The 18,172-nt window shown below is 37.1% G+C and overlaps 1 protein-coding gene across 5 annotated transcripts in view; it reads left to right on the forward strand.

The window, feature by feature from the left end:
* The window catches only part of Hace1 (HECT domain and ankyrin repeat containing E3 ubiquitin protein ligase 1), a 106,482-nt gene that overhangs the window by 17,571 nt on the left and 70,739 nt on the right, over window positions 1–18,172 (forward strand). For 3 of the 5 annotated variants that reach the window (XM_057761696.1, XM_057761697.1, XM_057761699.1), the window contains exons 5-6: window positions 2,211–2,286; window positions 8,882–9,013. In XM_057761696.1, coding sequence (XP_057617679.1) covers window positions 2,211–2,286; window positions 8,882–9,013 — 208 coding nt within the window. Of the gene's footprint in view, window positions 1–2,210; window positions 2,287–8,881; window positions 9,014–18,172 lie in introns of those variants that run through there. The other 2 variants (XM_057761700.1, XM_057761698.1) reach the window with 2 other exon arrangements.

Genomic DNA, 18,172 nt, shown 5'->3' on the forward strand with positions numbered 1-18,172 from the left:
TTTCTTTGAGTATAACGCAGATTTTTAAATAATATTTAACTTTGTTTCAAGAGCAAAAGTCAAAACAAAAAAGTGAGCCGGGCGGTGGTGGCGCACGCCTTTAATCCCAGCACTTGGGAGGCAGAGGCAGGCGGATCTCTGTGAGTTCGAGACCAGCCTGGTCTACAGAGCTAGTTCCAGGACAGGCTCCAAAGCCACAGAGAAACCCTGTCTCGAAAAATCAAAAAAAAAAAAAAAAACAAAAACAAAACAAAAAAAAAAACAAAAAAGTGGTTTTACTGTGCTAGCTATTTACTCTCAGGTTGAATGTTTCTTAATAATTGATAAAGTTTTAGTAAGATTTTCTGTATAACTGGCTATGTTACCACTAACATGATTAAACATGACAGAAGAAGTTGTTGAACTAGTTGAGTAAATCTGTTATGTACTCTGTATGCCGTATATTGATTGTGCTTGGTATAGTACTATATGATAATACTGTATCCATCATATAATACATACATGATGTACTATATTATGACTTATTCAATTAGATTATAAATAGCTTCATGTCACAGGTTATAGCATAGCTCCTCAGTTCAGTGCTGAATATATGTTAGTTATCTGTCTGTCTCCTAAGTAAATTGCCAGAGGGATACCAGTAGAAAATGAATCTTTAGAAAGTGTGTGGCTCACAGAAATCTTCAGCAGGTATTATTAATAAAGGTGAATTTAAGATAAATATTAGATAGTAACTAGGATTGGATTAAGTTATAAAATGAAGTGGGTAGGTAGTTCAGAAGCACAGAAGACTTATTTGAATAGGTACATATTCAAGGCCACACAAAGTTCATTGAGTACATGAGAAGATGCTTACATCAGTAGTTGGAAAATGGAGAACTAATGAGTTACCATCTCCATTATAAAACGGTGACTGTCAAAAAACACACCATAAAGCAAAACATCGTACCAGCTCCACCATAAAATGGTGAAACAGGACGTTGGCCAGGCCGTGGAGAAATTGGAGCCCATGTAGGTGGCGGTGTAAGATTAGGTAAAGCTGCTGTGAAGGACAGTGTGACAGAGCCTCCGAAATTCAAAAGGGGAGTTGCTGTGTGATCTAGCCTTTTCATGTCCAGAAATACTCAATCGAAAACAAAGTCCAAAAATTTTTGTCATTATATGTATGTCAACATTGTGTATAATGGTCAGATGTGGAGTAGCCAAGTGCCTGTCAACTGATGAGTGGATGAGAAAAGTTTAGTATATACAGATAACAGAATAGTTTTCAATCTTAGAAGACATTATGATAATTAAAACACCATATAGATCTGTACCCTTAAGAATGGTTAAGATGAACTGGGCATGCCTTTAGTCTTAGTACTTAGGAGGTAGAGGCAGCAGATCTCTGAGTTGGAGACCAGACTGGCTACAGAGTGAATTCCAGGCCATCCAGTCAGGGCTGTGTATTGAGACCCTGTCTCAAAGAATCAGTAATTCATCAAACAAAAATGGTTAAGATGATACATTGTATGTTAGATATATTTACTACATAACATAATTTTTAAAAATTGTGGGTAGAGCCGGGCGGTGGTGGCGCACGCCTTTAATCCCAGCACTTGGGAGGCAGAGGCAAGCGGATCTGTGGGTAGAAAGGGGTACATATATATGTGTTTTGCCAATCCTCCGATGATGTTTTTTCATCTTACTGGGGATCAAACCCAGGGTTTCAAACATGCTAAGCAAATGCTTCACCACCGTGTTATATATCCAGCCTGTTTTTTTGCTTACAATCTGTTTTAGTATTTTAAACATTTTACAATCACGAAAGTAGGGATACAACAGTATAGTATTTTTCCTTGTCCATTGTGTATCTTCTTATATTTCAGATGAAGATTGTTACTCCATTTGGTTAGCCAAAACTAGACATTTCTAATAATTTCTTTTATTTAGTCAAGGCTAGAAATTCCTCAGAAGTTTGGATGATAATTTGTCCAAGTGAAATGAAAAATGGATTGTAGTTTTCCTTTAAGCTGTCAATTGGGTCATAGAAACAGTTTTCTCTTTTATTTAAGTAGTATTCACTTACATATTGGAGCTATAGTAAAGTTGTGGCTGGACATATCATCTAATACTGGTTGTTGTAATCTAATACTGGTTGTATGTAGTATTACAGTTGATTTGTATGTTTCCCGTCTTAGTTATCCATTACTGTCTTCTTTTCTTTTCAGACAGAAGAAATGCATGAGTAAATTACTGGAGTACAGTGCGGACGTCAACATTTGTAATAATGAAGGCCTTACAGCAGTACGTGGTATCAGTTTCATCTGAGATTTAAAAAAATACTCTGGAAAATAATGGTGAATGTGCTGTTAGTGCAAATTACAGTACAAGTGTTTGTACAAGTTACTTCTGTAAAGTTCTTGTGACGTATCCAGTGAGTTTATTAAGAAAGGTAGTATTTACCATGTTCATCTTGTCTTTAGATTTATAACTTTCATTCACTTTGAAGCCTTATTCCTGTTGTTTTTGTCACGGACTTTTAGGGGAGATTTTCTTTTGAAGTGTATTACCAGCTGGCCTGGGCATGGTCTCACACACCCTTAATTCCAGCACTTGGGAGGCAGAAGCAGTTGGAGCTCTGTGATTTCGAGTTTGAGGCCAATCTGGTCCACGTAGTGAGTTCCAGGATAGCCAGGATTGCAGAGAAATGCTGTTTCAAGAAACCAAAAACAAAGCAAACAAACAAATAAACAAACAATCAAAGTATTTTGCCAACTCATTATACAAGAGCTATTTTCCATTATGGCTTTAGGTAACAAAGGGAATGAGAGTTCACTCTAGACACTCTGTACACAGATAACCACTATTAGCATCCATATCCTTTCAGGTTTGCTTTATTGTATTTAAACCATTAGTTTTCAAAATCCATTTTGCTGTTATCATTTTCCATGCAAAAATAAGTTAGCATACTTTTGATTTACATACTGGGAAATGGTACTGCTAAAGGGATTATTAAAAATCACAATTTTAATCAAGTGATTACAATTTATTTGAGTATTATTTATTTTTGAAGTAGAGAGAAAATAATGAGATCATGTAGTGAAGACATAGCAGAATGTGTTTCTGCTCCTGTGTGCTGGGATTTCAAGTGTGTCCTATCATACCTGGCTTTTATTACATCTTTTTTTAAAATGTATGTCGTAAGAGAAAGCTTCCCTGAGATTTGAAGTGTTCTGTTAGTGGCTTAGTATAGAAGTGGGCCTGATCATGAAAAAAATCTAATTCCTGTGAAAAATCCATATTTGTCTATATTAGCATCACTCATAAGGTAATCTTGCATTCAGAATTCAGAATGCTTAGAGATGGGATATGCGCCATAAAGTTATAATACCTTAGAACTGACATAGACCTTTCTTTAGGACGGTAACTTGAGGCAAGCTAAAATGTTGATAGCTATTATATTTTAATTGCATAATTTTGTGTCTGCAAAATTTTCTTCATTCTTGAACTTTAAGGAAGATAGAATAGAAAAACTTTAAAGTCTTTTATTTAAAAAAATAGTGATGCATCTACCTAAAACGATTTTTTTTGCAAGGCTTCTCATAAGGAAGGCCTCTTGGCCTTTTCTTTTTTATTTTTTTTTTAATTTTTTTATTTTTTTTTGCCTTTTCTTTTTTAAATTCCCAGTCTAAGCCTCCTATCTCCTTAGGAAATTCTTTTCTCTTTCAGTAGATTTGGAAGCTGTGTATGTGTCTCTATATTTGAACAATGCATGGTAGTGATCATTTTGGTTTTAGACATCACCACTTAACATTTGGAGATAAATCTATTTTTCCATTTTCCCATTCATTTCTTCATTTATAAGCACATTTTTCATGTCCTCCCAATACAGTCAGTGTAATTTTAGTGCATATTTAGCACAATGCATATCTGTGCTAAGAATTTGCTGTAGTTACTTTTTTCCCTTGCTTAGCATTTTGTTCTATGGTTGATAATTACCTTTAAAATACTGAGTTAATTGTAGACTGCAGGTTCTGTAGAGATCCTGTCACATTTCCACCAGTTTTCCTGGACATTTTATAAAACTATAATATGGTCCTGTGACGAGGGTGTTGATTCAGTCCATCTGACTGAGGCTTCTCCAGTTTCATTTGCATGTGTTCATATGAACTGAGTTCTGTGTGGTACTATGGCTGTGTGTTCATGTGATTATTACCACAATCATGGTTTCAAGATTTATAGTACCATAAATATTTTTGTGTTACTCTTTCTTCACCTCCTTTTCCATCTCCTTCTCTCACCATGCTCAGCCTTTGGCAACCATTCATCATGCCTCGTTTCTACAATTCTGCCATTCCAAGGATGTTAATTAACAGATTCTACTGTATTGACGCTTTCAGGCTTGGCTCATTTTGGGTTTATTCCCTGGATATTCATTTGGCTGTTGTGTATATCAAGTTTGTTCCTTTATAATGCTGGATAGAATTGCATCGTATCTATGCTGCCCTTCAACCTTCTAATCTGTTAAAAGACACTGGAGTCCTTTGGGTTTTTGGATATTATCAGTAAAGCTGACAGAAACATATGGTAATGTATAGGTTATATTTCCTTAGAATAAATGCTTAGGAATGAAGATACTGGGTTCCATGCTTGCTTTTAAAAAGCACACTATCTAACTGTTGGCTATAGAGGTTGTATCCTTGCCAGTTTTATGTGTATGGGTATTTTGCTTGCATGCTTGCCATGTTTGTCTGTGTACCACATGCATGCAACGGTTCACTAAGGTCAGAAGAGGGCATTGAATCCCCTGTAACTGGAGTTAGAGACAGTTGTGAGTTGTCATGTAGTTCAGACTGCCCTAAAACTCAGCATATTCTTGCCTCAGCCTCCCAGGTACTGAGTGACAGGTGTGTGACATTACACTGGGTCACAGGAGGAGTAAAAGATTTTAATTTCGACAGGCTTTTCAATTTATACATCATGCTTTTGATAGCAATTTTAGAAATTCTTTGCCTAGCCCTAAATATTGAAGGTTTTTTCTCCCTGAAAGTATTAGTAGTTGTACTTTTTCTACATCTGAAGTTTCATTTAATATTTTTAAGAATTATGAAGCTTGGGTTGAGGCTCAATATTTTTGTCTGTGAGTGAATGTTCTGTTCCAGTAGTACTGGTTGTTGAATGGTTATAGTCTATCCATAATTCATCTGTGTATTTATAGCTGGGTGTGGTGGCACACACTTTTAATTGTGCACTCCAGGGGCAGAGTGGGAGTCTTATCTCTGAGTTCAAGGCCAGCATGGTTTACTGGGTGAGTTCCAGGCGGGGTCAGGACTGCACAGAGAAATCTTGTCTCACACACAAACAGGCAGACAGACAAACACTGTATGCGTTTATTTCTTCATGAAATTGATTTTGTGTCTTCCTCAGAAATTCATCTGGGTATATTTGTATAGTCCTTTGTAGGCTGTGTATTAGTTGTGTTGATATATGCATATGCTTCTCTGCCCATACCACACAGCCTTGATTCTTATTAGGATTATTATTATTATGATTCTTTTTTCAATGCCTGTGCTTCTCTACCTGTACCACACAGCTTTGATTTTTTATTAATGTAGGTATGTTATTACTATTACTGTATGTAGTAAGTCTTAATATTAGAAGAGTAATTCTTCCCGTGTGTGTGTGTGTGTGTGTGTGTGTATGAAGATTGCATTAGTTGTTTTGGTTTGTGCCTACAGAAGTACTTGGTATGATTGATACTACATTAAACTTACTCATTAGGCCTTTGATTTCTTTCTTTCATTTTTAAATTTTACTTTATAGTTTTACATATCAATCCCAGTTCTCCTTCCCTTCCCTCATCCCACTACCCCCACCTTTTCATCACCCCACCCCATCTGCTCCTTAGAGAGGGTATGGCCTCAAATGGGGAGTCAATGAAAAGTCTGTCCCATCACCACTTTGAGGCATGAACCAGGCCCTCTTTCCTGTGTCTAGGCTGAGCAAGGAAATAAGCTTCAAAAAGCCAGTTCTTGTACTAGGGATAGATCCTGGTCCAGCGGAGAGGGCCTTTCCTATTTCTGCTGCTTTGTGAGCTTCCAGATTTTCCTGTCTCTGACTCCCATAGGGGTGCTGGGTTCACAAATGTCTACCACCACACCTGTCTTTTCTTCTTGGTTTTGGGACAAAACTCATGGTCTGGAGCTGTCACAGCAAGTGAAGAGCTTTTTCTGTCCTTGTCAGGTTGGTAAGTGGTAGGGATCTGAGAGTCCGAAGTTGTCTTGGACAAATTTTCAGCTGATGTGTTTGTGATGTGAAGTATGTTTTGTCTTCTACCTCAGGAGGCCCATGCTGCTTAACTACCAATTCTGGAGCCTTTTAGGGGTTCTCTTATCTCTTTATTTTTATTGTATCTGTATTAATGTTCTGTCTGCTAGTATGTCTGGTCCCTTCTGGAGAATAGAAAAAGGCATTAGATCCATTGGAACTAGATTTTCAATGCTTGCGAGCCACCGTGTGGGTGCTCAGAACTGAACTCAGTTGCTCTGCAGAAGCATTATGTGATTTAACCACTGAGCTACCTCTCCAGTCCCCTCACATACCTTCTTACTTAGCTTTTGCTCTTACTTAGGATTCGTTTTTTTTGTTCTGACATGACAATAAATATTATCTGACAAGATAAAATGTAATACATGCTTTCCAGCTTCCAAAACTTGTGTTTCTCTGTAGTGAGGAGCTGCGGGCTGTGTTCCTGCCGCCCCAGCTCCTGGTCGCCTGACTAGCTTATGCCCTGAAATAACAACACACAAACTGTATTCTTTTAAACACTGCGTGGCCCATTATATCTAGCCTCTTCTCGGCTAACTCTCGCACCTGGACTAGCCCATTTCTAATAATGTGTGTAGCACCCCAAGGTGCGCTTACCGGGAAGATTCTAGCCTACATCCATCCTGGGTCAGAGCTTCATCTCATTTGCCCTGGCGATGAGCTGCATTGTGTCTGTCTCTGAGAGGAGCTGCCCTGCATCTGAGCTCACTTCCTCTTCCTCCCAGCATCTGTTCTGTTTACTCCACCCACTTATGTTCTAACCTATGAGGGCCAAGCAGTTTCTTTTTTAATTAACCAATGACCTTCCTCCATCATTTCTCCCTTGTCTTGATGGGCAGGTTCCTTCAAAACTGCTCTTTTACTGCTATTTTAGTGCATTTGTGTTAAAGCTGATAGATGTGTAATCAGTTTGCACTTTGAAGACAGCGGAGTATATCCTAAAGTTTGTAATGGAAAAAAGTCAAGTGAAAACTGTATAAAACACCCAGTCTGAAATTGTCTGCTTCGCACCCCGATTTAGTTCTGAGTGTTGAACTTGGAATATATATATATATATATATATATATATATATATATATATATATATATATATATATATTCCAAGCAGGAGTTTAATATGAACATATGAACCATATTGTTAATTTCTGTCAACTTGACACAAATCCTAATCACCTGGCAAGAAAGTCCCTCATTTGAGGATTTGCCTCCATCAGATTGGACTGTGGGCATGCCAGAGGAGACATTTTGTTTCTTCTCTTTTTCTTAAAAGATTAAAATAAAATAATTATGTGTATATTGAGTACAGTGTCTAAAGAATATACACACATACATGCGCACGCACATACATATATACACACACACACAGACACACACACACACCTGTTCAGTCCCTGGAGTGTTACTTGTGTGCATGTTTTAGGGCTGATTATTTGGCATTGGACAGCTTATTTCTGTGCTCTTCTCTGGGGAAGACCACCTCTGCTGCTTCCAGTTTTCCTTAGTTGCCTTTGTTTCTTTGTGTATTGATGAGGTCCAGCATTTTCTTGATTAGTGATTGATGTGGAGGGCTCAGCTCACTGTGGATGGTAATGTCCCTGAGTAGGTAGGACTGGGCTGTATAGAAAGGTAGATGAGCAAGCCAGGGGAAGCAGGCCAGTAAGCAGTATTCATCTATGGTCTGGGATGAGTTCCTGCCTCCAGGTTTCTGCTTGGGTTCCTGTTCTGACTTCCTTCAGTGGTGGACTGTGATGTGGAACTGTAAGCCAAATAACCCCTTCCACTGCAAGTTGGTTTAGGCCATCATTTTATTACAGCAGCAGCAAGCACAAACGGGAACAATTCTTTTTGAGACAGGATTTCTTTCTTTCCTCTTTTGAGACAAACTTTCTCTGGAAATCGGGGCTGTCTTGGAAATCACTGTGTAGACCATGCTGGCCTGGAACTCAGATCTGTTAGCCTCTCCTTTCCCAGCGCTGCGATTAAAGATATGTTCCAGACACTGGGTTTCTTGTAATTTACTGTGTGGCTAAGGTTGGTTTTGATTTCCTCATCTTCTGCCCCTTCCTACTGGTGCTGCGGTTACAGGTTTGTTCCCTAGCTTCCTCCATTCTTCCTAATTGGAAATATAACATTGTCTTTTAGTGGTATTATAGGTATTTTATAGTTCTTTTAAAAATTATTCCTATGTATTTTATTATTAGCACAGGATATATTTGCTGTTCATAACTACAGGAAGTATGTTTTATTTGCATATCCATTTGCTTCTGGAAAAGAAAGAATACTAACCTGTTTTCTCTAGCAGCAGCTGTGTTGAGAGGCTAGTGTCATCCACAAAGCAGAGTATTTGGTGATCTAAGCTGAGGATACTTTTTTGAATCCTTCAGTTCTCGAGTTTGTAGTACTTCATGGTATAGCTAATGTCTTGATGCATTTGTTTTTCTCATTTAAAAACAGGAAAAAAATTTTTTACAATGTTCTTGAATATTGTGCTCAACAGAGAAATAGTATTTGTATGTACTGACTTTTAAGGAAACTCCACTGCACAAATGCTAATAATGAAATGGCTTCACAGATACACTGGCTGGCTGTGAATGGACGGACAGAACTCCTGCATGACCTTGTGCAACATGTCAGTGACGTGGATGTTGAGGATGCAATGGGGCAGACAGCACTACATGTAGCCTGCCAGAATGGGCACAAAACGGTAAATTCCTCCATGAAGATGGTAAACGAAGTGCATGTATTTGTATTAAAATCTTGAACTCGAGAAGTTTTCCATTTTGCATATTTGGGAATATGCAGCATTATAGGAAAATACTGTTTTCTATTTTGTATGGCCTTCTGACTAACATTCTGTCTGGGCAGAGGCAATAGAAAATAGTGCTTTTTGCCTTTGCTCAAAATAGTTATAATTTTGATTTTATTTCTGATTCTATACCTTTACATAATAAAACTGTAACTTTACATGTATTTTAAGCAATTATGTTTAGTCAGCTTTAACAAGTACCTTTTCCATTTTTTATTATTAAGTGTGAATTATGAAATCAGTGAGTAAGGTGAATATTGATACTGCTTTGTAAGATTTCCAGCTGTGTTATCCTGTTTCTGTTTTCTCCACCTGGTGGAAGTAACTTTCTGCAGATTTCTGTAACCCTGCATTTTTTCTGTGATGTTAACCTTCCTGCTGTTGTTGTCTAGACATTTAATTAAAAATAGCTTTTTCATTAGGAAACTGCTGCTTTATATAAAAAGACAGAGAGCTTGCAGTTTTAGATTTTCTGTTTTACTGTCTTTACTGTTCCATTTATGTTAAGATTTTTCTTTCACATTTAACCTCGATGATGAATGCAATGTCTTGCTAACTAGCCATAATCATACCAAGATAAGCTGAAAATAAGTCACTACTAAAAGAAAAAGCTTATTTGTACATCTTCTTATAGGTCCATACTTTCATTTATTTCATTTTATTTTATGAGATGGACTCACTATGTAGCCCTGGCAGGTAGGGAGCTCCCTATGTAGATCAAGCTGATCTTGGACTTACAATCTTTAGTTTGTCTTTTGAGTGCTTGGATGCAGGCATGACTACTGTGCCCAGGTCACAATCTGTTGATTTATTTTGTGCCAACTCTCAGTCTTATGTCTTTTGTTGGGAGACAATATTGGGATCTAGATTTCTGTTTTTGTGTGTGCGTGCATGAGTGTGCACAACCTTGAGTGTCATACCATCCTGCTTTCTTTTACTTGGAGTTAGGGTCTTTCATTGGCCTGAAGTATCATTGAGTAGGTTAGGCTGACTGACCTCTGAGCCCAGTGATTTGCCTGTCCGTGGGTCCCAGGAGCTAGGATTACAAGCTGTGTCACACACCTTTCTGTTTTTAACAGGATACTGGCATTCTTTAAGGTGGTGAGGCTGAGGTTAGCTTGTGTATAACAAGGGCCTGGGAAAAGAGATGGAAGATCTTCTTTTTTCTTTCTTGGAATGTCTTCTGAATACCTTTGTTCATCTGTAGATTTTTTTGTTTTGATCGTCAGAAAAATATCTAAGCATTTTCAAGCAGTGTTTCTTTTCACTAGTTCATCATTTCTCTCATTCTCCCATCAATATTATTGGTTTTAAAAAATATGACATGTGAAAAAAATGAAGTATCTTGATTTAAGTGACTCAGCTTTTTTCCCCCCTCCCTTTATGTTACCAGAGCTCAAACCCAGAGACTCATTGCCTGAGCTGTGTGCCCAGTCCCAGTGGGCTGCGTTTTAGAGGAACTACTGCATATTAGAAAATGAATCACTTATAGCTTTCAAGGGATAGGAAAAAGAACCTACCAGATGAGCAGAATGTCACTTACTAAGACTTATCTTATATTTGCTTAGGAACCCCTGGTGTTATAATTGGAAGAAACTCAGAGAAGCTGACTTCAATTGTTTGAAGCTAGTGTAGAAACAAGGGTTAGTAAGAAAACCTTGGTTTAAAATATACTTGGAGATTATATTAAAAATTTAGAATTGCCTTATAAAGTTATTGAAAATTAGATGGTATAATAGTATCCCATATGGTTTACATCCTAAAGCAAGCATTATAAAATAATGGAGAATTCCTCATAGTCATAGAATGATTGAATCCTCAGAGGATTCATAGTGAACCTGAGGTCATTGAGTCTGAAGTGCTCTGTAACTTCCTGTGGATTTTCTTGGGTGGTGAGTTAAAATGGCCTTTTTGTTTTTTCAAGACAGAGTTTCTCTCTGTAATAGACCTGACTATCCTGGAACTTGTTTTGTAGACCAGGTTGGCCTCAAGCTAACAGGGATCCACCTGCCTCTTCCTCTGCCTCTCCAGTGCTGGATTAAATGTGTGTGCCACCCACATCTGGCTAGTGTATATGTATTTATAGAACAAAATATAAAACTTTTTAGGGAAAGAAACTGTATTAAAAGATCTCTGAAAAATCTTACTAGCTACTTCAAATTGAAGAAAACAAAATAATAATAATAATAATAATAATTCAGTGAAATTTGCCCTTGAATTTTATTTTAGAGTAAATCTCAGGAGTTCATGAAAACACTTTGAACAAATGCCAAAGAACTCAGAAGCTTTGTGGAGTATACAAATAAATATGTATTCTTGCCTTTTTGACAAGAAATGCCTTTTCAGATTTATGCTACTTTTCTAAAAGGTAAAAGACGTGGAAAACAGATTTTTTTCATGATTAAGCATTTAGGCCTGAGGTTGGGGCATAAGCCAGTGGGTAGGCACAAAATCTTGGGTTTGGTCCTCAGTCCAAAGGGGCAACAACAGAAACTGGCTTGAGTCTCTATCAGTTTTCTGCAGTCAACCATGAGAATGCCTAACAGTGACCTTTGAAGTCTCCATAAGGAGGATGGGGCCCCACAATAACGATTCCTCCCAGAATATGATAACACAACTAAGCTGGAAAACACTACCTAAATATCAGCATTGAACTACAAACTGCTCAGAATAATTTTGAGGTTACAAGCTGATGTGATATACAGACCAACAGACAACTCTAGCCAGGACTTGAAACAAACCCTGCACTTTCCCGTTATGCAGAGACTGGACAACAAATGATACAGCTACCTTTCCCAGTACTTGATAGTTAGCCCCAATTTTTCTCTTTAAGATCCCCTACAGATACCATCATCCCCAGACAGTAGGATGTAAATTTAAGAATAGGATGCCCACATTCCCAAGAGGTGGGGAGTGTGGTTATTTTGTTATTCGGTGGATTATGGATATTTGTCATTGTTCAGGGGATTGGTTATTATTGGCCAAGTTGTTATTGGCTATGGTCAGAAAAAAAGCTAAACAAGGGATATTAGATTAAAGGTTCTTGTTTTTAAGGTAGGGAATATAGATATGATAAGATAAAAGGGTAGCTTACTGAATTACTCTGAAAAGAAAAAAGGGAGGATATAGATATGATAAGATAAAAAGGTAGATTTTTGAGTCTTACTTTTTAAAAGCAACTACTAGTTTTCAATGTTTTACATTGGATTGGACTTTTCTATATTATATACAAATTTTATATATTGATTCAAATTTGAGGTTAATTTTTTTAGCATATACTGTACATATATTTCTATTCTTGTTCAAGGTATTGTACTATACAAGCCATTTAACAATGTAATACAAATTTCTAGTCCTTGAAAGTTTTATTACTGTTTAGGATAATAAGGAAATGCAGATTAGTTGTTAATAACTTATTATAATTAAGCTTCTCATATTAGGTGGGTTTTCAAGATCAAACAAAGATATGTTTTAGACATGTTATTTTCTACAGAATACAACATTTATTAATATATTTTAATAGCATAGCAAAGGTTTTTTTTTTTCTTCTTCTTCTTTTTGGACAGTAAGGCATGTCTGCTCCTGGCAGCACCAATCTATTCCAGAGAAGAAAAGGTCATTGAGGAAACTTCATATAGTGTTTTTCTTGTAGCAAAAGTAAGCCACTGGGCAAGAAAATGCCTCTGTCTTGACTGCTGACAATATACTATCCTAATTGGACAAGCAAGACACAAAAGAAAGTGACTGCCAAACATTGTCAAGACAAAGAGGGACAGTCCTTCTGAATATCCCGCCTCACAGAAATGTCTGTCAGATATGCTAGGCCTGTAGGCCGAAGATGTATGCCCTAATGTTGCCCTAATGTTGCAGAGGAACCATGGGTGACTGTCCAGAGAGATAGCTGTTTCTGTCATTTCTCACATTTTTTTTGAAAGTCGTTTGCTTGCACTTCCTGCTTACTCCGTTAATATTATTTCATTCTTGGGTCTCTGAAAGAGTTGAAGACTAGAAAGTTATAGTTTTCCCTGTTTACCTGAAGCAGAAAGCAGTTATGTTAGAAAGTAAATTAGGTACATGACTTTGGACTCACCAAGATAGGATACATAACAGAGTATTTTCTCTGAATTTGCCAAATGCAAATGGACTAGATAGTATTGATGTATTTATTGCCTGTATATATTGTATATAGTTATTGTACTTACTATATACAGTTTTTCTTACATTAGTTATAGTCTTTTGTATTTTAGACAAAAATGGGGAAAAGTCGTGATATTTCATTTGTATTTTAATAAATAAATAAAGCTTGCCTGAAGATTAGAACTCTAAACAGCCACACTAGTCAGCTATAGAGGCATGCAGTGGTGGCACACACCTTTAGTCCCAGTTGCCACACTAGTTAGCCATAGAAGCTTGCTGCTGGTGGTGCATACTTTTAATCCCAGCACTAGAGAGGAATATAAGGCAGGATGAGATAGGAACTCACTCTCTTTCAATCTGAATATTTCATAGAGATAAGAGCTCTCTAGTGACTTGGCTGTTTTGCTTTTCTAATTTTCAGCCCTGACTGTCTAAGAACCCACTTTGTAAATCAGACTGGCTTTGAATCCAGAGATCTGCCTACTTCTGCCTCGTCAGTCCTGGGATTAAAGGCACTTGCCACCACTGACTGGCAGTGGTATCTCTATTTCTACAAATAATTATATCTGATTAATTTTATCTGCTTAAAAATCTTAGTTTTTGAAAATATTTAGAGGTTCAAAACTTGAATCAGAAATTTATTTTTGTCAATTATGTTGTTCCTTATTGACTGAAAATTTTTAAGTAGCCTTGCTTCAAGACCTCTGATGTATTGATTAAGTAATCACTCCACCTGAGTTTTGTCTATTATATACACACTAGCATATTTACATAGTTGGAAATGTGTTAACTTTTAGTATTTTCAAGACTGTTTACAGTCTTGGCATGTTGGTAAGGCTGGGCAGCAGATACCTCTGTAATTTTTTGTAGGTTTTATTTTTCTTGATATTTCACTTCTAGATCATGAGAATACTTTGTTAGGAAGAAAAGAGTTTGCTGTTGCAGTTAAGCCTTTTGCTTTATCATTGACTATTGTCACTGAATTATCTGGGAGTCACTTGTTTGTTAATTAGGCATGATAAGGGCTTCTGGAAGGCTCACCTCCCCATGAGGGCTCAACAGGAAGGTGATGGGAGAGCTATGAGGTGCCTCTGTTGTGGGGAGTACTTAGATCCCTTTCTTTACACTTGGTCCAGAACAGGGTTGAAGAAATCTTGTGATTACCTGTTACTTTCTTGCTTTTGTTTCTATTATGGTACGGAATTAATAGTTGATTGAGTTTTAGCTGTCATTCCCATTCATGTTTTAAGAGCTTTCATGAAAAAGATCAGCAAACAATAAAAAAGATTAGTGGTTGATGACCTTTCAATCACTTTAATGCTATAGGAATTAGTAAAGGAATATTTTTACATTCATATTCTTATCAATCATTTTTTCCTTTTTGTTAGAATGAGTAGTTTCCCCCTGTCTTTTTGTAGGCAACATTTACCTACAAGTGAATGCTTAAAACTTATCTCCTTTAATAGTTGCATAGCTGCTTGGCGCGGGTGCTGCAAAGTGAATTTAGGTCCTTTTGAAGAGCAGCAAATGTTCTTAACCACTGAGCCATCTCTTCAGTCCATATTGAGAATATTAATTAGTGTAATTTTGTTAAATAAGGAAGGAAAATACGTACCCTGATGGAAAAGAAAAAAGCTGGGATAAGCAGTTGCCAATACCTTCATCAATGTGTTTTATCAATGTCTTTTAGAACATACAAGAATATGGCAAGTACATAAGAAAGGAATGAATTTTTAATGGCTGTAGGTTATACGAGGATATGATAGGAACATTGACAATTTATAAGTCTTGCTTTTTTTCTTTGATTTCCTTGAAGTTTAGCCACTTAAGAATATGTTAGTCTATAAATAAATAATTTTATCCTGTAAGCTCTGCAGTATAAATGAAAATGCAGAAGCACTGAAAAAGTATATGGTTTAAGAACCATTTAAAAATAAAATAAGTGACTGTTCAGCACTAGTTGACTGCTTCATAGACACTGGGGAGGATTAGTACGTCGGCATGCTCTTTTTTAACTTACATGACTGAGATGATATGTCCTGACCAAAAGTAGCTGAAAGGAGCAAGTGGTTCGTTCAGCCTGTGAGTCCAGGCTATCTTCATTACTTCAGGGAGGTCATAGCAGCAGGAGCCAGAGACATCAGCTCACACTGTCTCTGCTGTCAAGAGCAGAGGGAAGTGCGCCAGTTCAACTTGTTTGTTACTCAGCCAGCTTTCCTTACTCTTCTACAGTTCAGGGCCCAGCCTATGAAATGGTGTCTTGAGTATTCAGGGTGAGTCTTTCTGAATAGACTAGCATTTCAGACAGTCCCTCACAGACATTTCCACAGACCAACGTGATAAAAAGTCTTTTGTGACTCTAGGTCATTCTAAGTTATGGCAAGTTGACATTTACAAATAAATAGCACATTCTGTAATTAATGTAGTTTATGAAGATAAAAAGTTGACATTTACAAATAAATAGCACATTCTGTAATTAATGTAGTTTATGAAGATAAAACTAGGGAGTAATAATGAATTTATAAAAAAAAGTGTGAATTTTTACTTCCTGGAAAATAGGATAATTATTTTGATGATAATAGTTTTTTAAAAATTTTTTAAAGATTTATTTATTTATTATGTATACAATATTCTGTCTGTGTATATACCTGCACGCCAGAAGAGGGCACTAGACCTCATTACAGATGGTTGTGAGCCACCATGTGGTTGCTGGAAATGAACTCAGGACTTTGGAAGAGCAGGCAATGCTCTTAACTGCTGAGCCATCTCTCTAGCCCTTGGTCTTAGGTTTTAATCTCTGTTTTTATTGTGTGATAGAACATAAATTACCTTTCTGGGATTCAGAATATCTTACAGAAGTGGAGTTATTAAATGAATTGATAGGTACTTAGTATAGTGTCTGGGCACATGTTAAAGTTATTCATATTATTATACCATTGTATTGTTTTAACAGTAATGTATATAAACAAATAGTATATTTTAATATCTTAGCTTTTGAGTTGTTAGGTTTGAGGTACATGTGAACCTTCTCTTTCCATATGGGCATTTTTCATGTATATATGTATGCCTGGTATACTAAGAGGGCATCAACTCCTTTGGACTGGGTTTGGAGTTTGTTGTAACTGCAATGTTGGTGCTGGGAATGGAACCTGGGTTCTCTAGAAAAGCAGCCCTTAGTCTTAACCGCTATGCTATGTCTGTAGCCCCTGGACCTGTGTTTTCTCTGTACTTGCTTTCATCATTCCTCAATCTTCTGGGAGACTAAGTTCGTTGTCTATAAGTTCTATAATCAGTGGCTGTAACTGCTGTCTGTCTCACTCCTGCTTTAAGATCAAATGCAGCTGTTGGGGTAGAAATCTTGAACGGTGAAGCTTTGATCAAAGTGCCCACATAAGCCTTATCTTGAAAAACAGGACTCAGATGTGCATGCTTATGTATACTCATGCAGACTCATGTGGAGGGCAGAGCAGGTGTCAGGTAAAGCCATCTCTTACTGCTTTGTACCTTAGTTCTATGGGGCAGAGTGTTTTCATTGAGGGCAAAGCTCTACCAGTTCAGTTGGGCTGGGTGGCCAGTGACCTCCAGGGATCCACTTACTTCATCCTTGGTTTATAGGTTATAGGCATGTATGGCCATAACCTACTTTTACGTGGGTGCTGGGGATTCAAACTCACGTCATCTTGATTACCCACTTAGCCATTATCCGAGTCCTACTTATCTAAATATAAAACATAGGAAATACCGTATTACAATCTTTTGTGTTTGCTGCTGAAAATTGAATCTAGGGCCTTGAATATAACTAAGCCCATCTAAAGCAAAACAAAGCAGTCCCTCCTCTAATTGCATTCCTCCCTTGAGCCCCTCTTAAGACCGGGCATTCTCATTTCCCCTTAAGTTATGTTTGCTTGCTTTCAAAAGCAACAACAACAAACTACAAGTGAGCTCCACTATTTAGATTTTAGAATTCGTGTTGGGATATAAGTAAATTCAGGCACTAATATATGACTACTCTATCTTTAAGTCTTTTACCAAAATCTTTTAAAGAAAACATGGCAGTTCATTAAATCATCTTTCCTTTAAACCAAGATCACCTGAAGAGGTGAAATTCAAGTTTTAAGCTTCTCTTTAGTGTATGTCTCCAAATAATAAGTTGCTATGACTGTTTTTCAGTTTTTGACACTTGTATATTAATTGTTTCTTTATGAATTTATACATTTTCTTTAGGCAATTTAATTTATATATGTTAAGTTTTTTTTTTGGCTAATGAGTCAAGTTGTAAACACTTTAAATATATATACCTTTTTTTTTTTTTTGAGTTTGTTTTCTTACAACTTATTCTGATCAGGGTTTCCCTCTCCTAGCTCCTCCCAGACCCTTCCCACCTCCCCACCCACCCGACTCCATATTCTTTCTTTTTAGAAAATAAGCAAAACAATTGAAGAATGACAACAGAAATACAAGAAATATAGGCATACGTATATCCACACAAGCAAAATCCATAAAAACACAGAATTGGAAACTGTAATGTATAAGCAAAAACTCAGTAAGGCAAAAAATGCCCCCAAAAAGAAATGTGGGATTAAAAGTCTATAAAAATATCATGAGTTTTTTCTTTGTTGGCCATCTCTTACTAGGCATGGGGCCTTAAGTGCTTAATATCCCCAGTGAGACTTCTTTGGAGAACACTAAATTTTCTTTGGCATGCAGTTGTTGATAGGAGATACCTTTTGGGCTAGGGATAGGAGCTTACATCCATTCCCCCTCTCGTTGGGAGCAAATCTGGCTTGAACCTGTGCAGGCCCCTGTAATGCTGCTAGTCTGAGTTTATATGTGCATCAGTCCTGTTGTGTCAGGAAGACTCTTTCCTTGGTGTTTTCCATCACCTTGGCGCTTACAGTCGTTTTACATCTTTTCCCGAAC

This window comes from Chionomys nivalis, chromosome 2 (assembly GCF_950005125.1).
Source record: "Chionomys nivalis chromosome 2, mChiNiv1.1, whole genome shotgun sequence".
Classification (NCBI taxonomy): Eukaryota; Metazoa; Chordata; class Mammalia; order Rodentia; family Cricetidae; genus Chionomys; species Chionomys nivalis.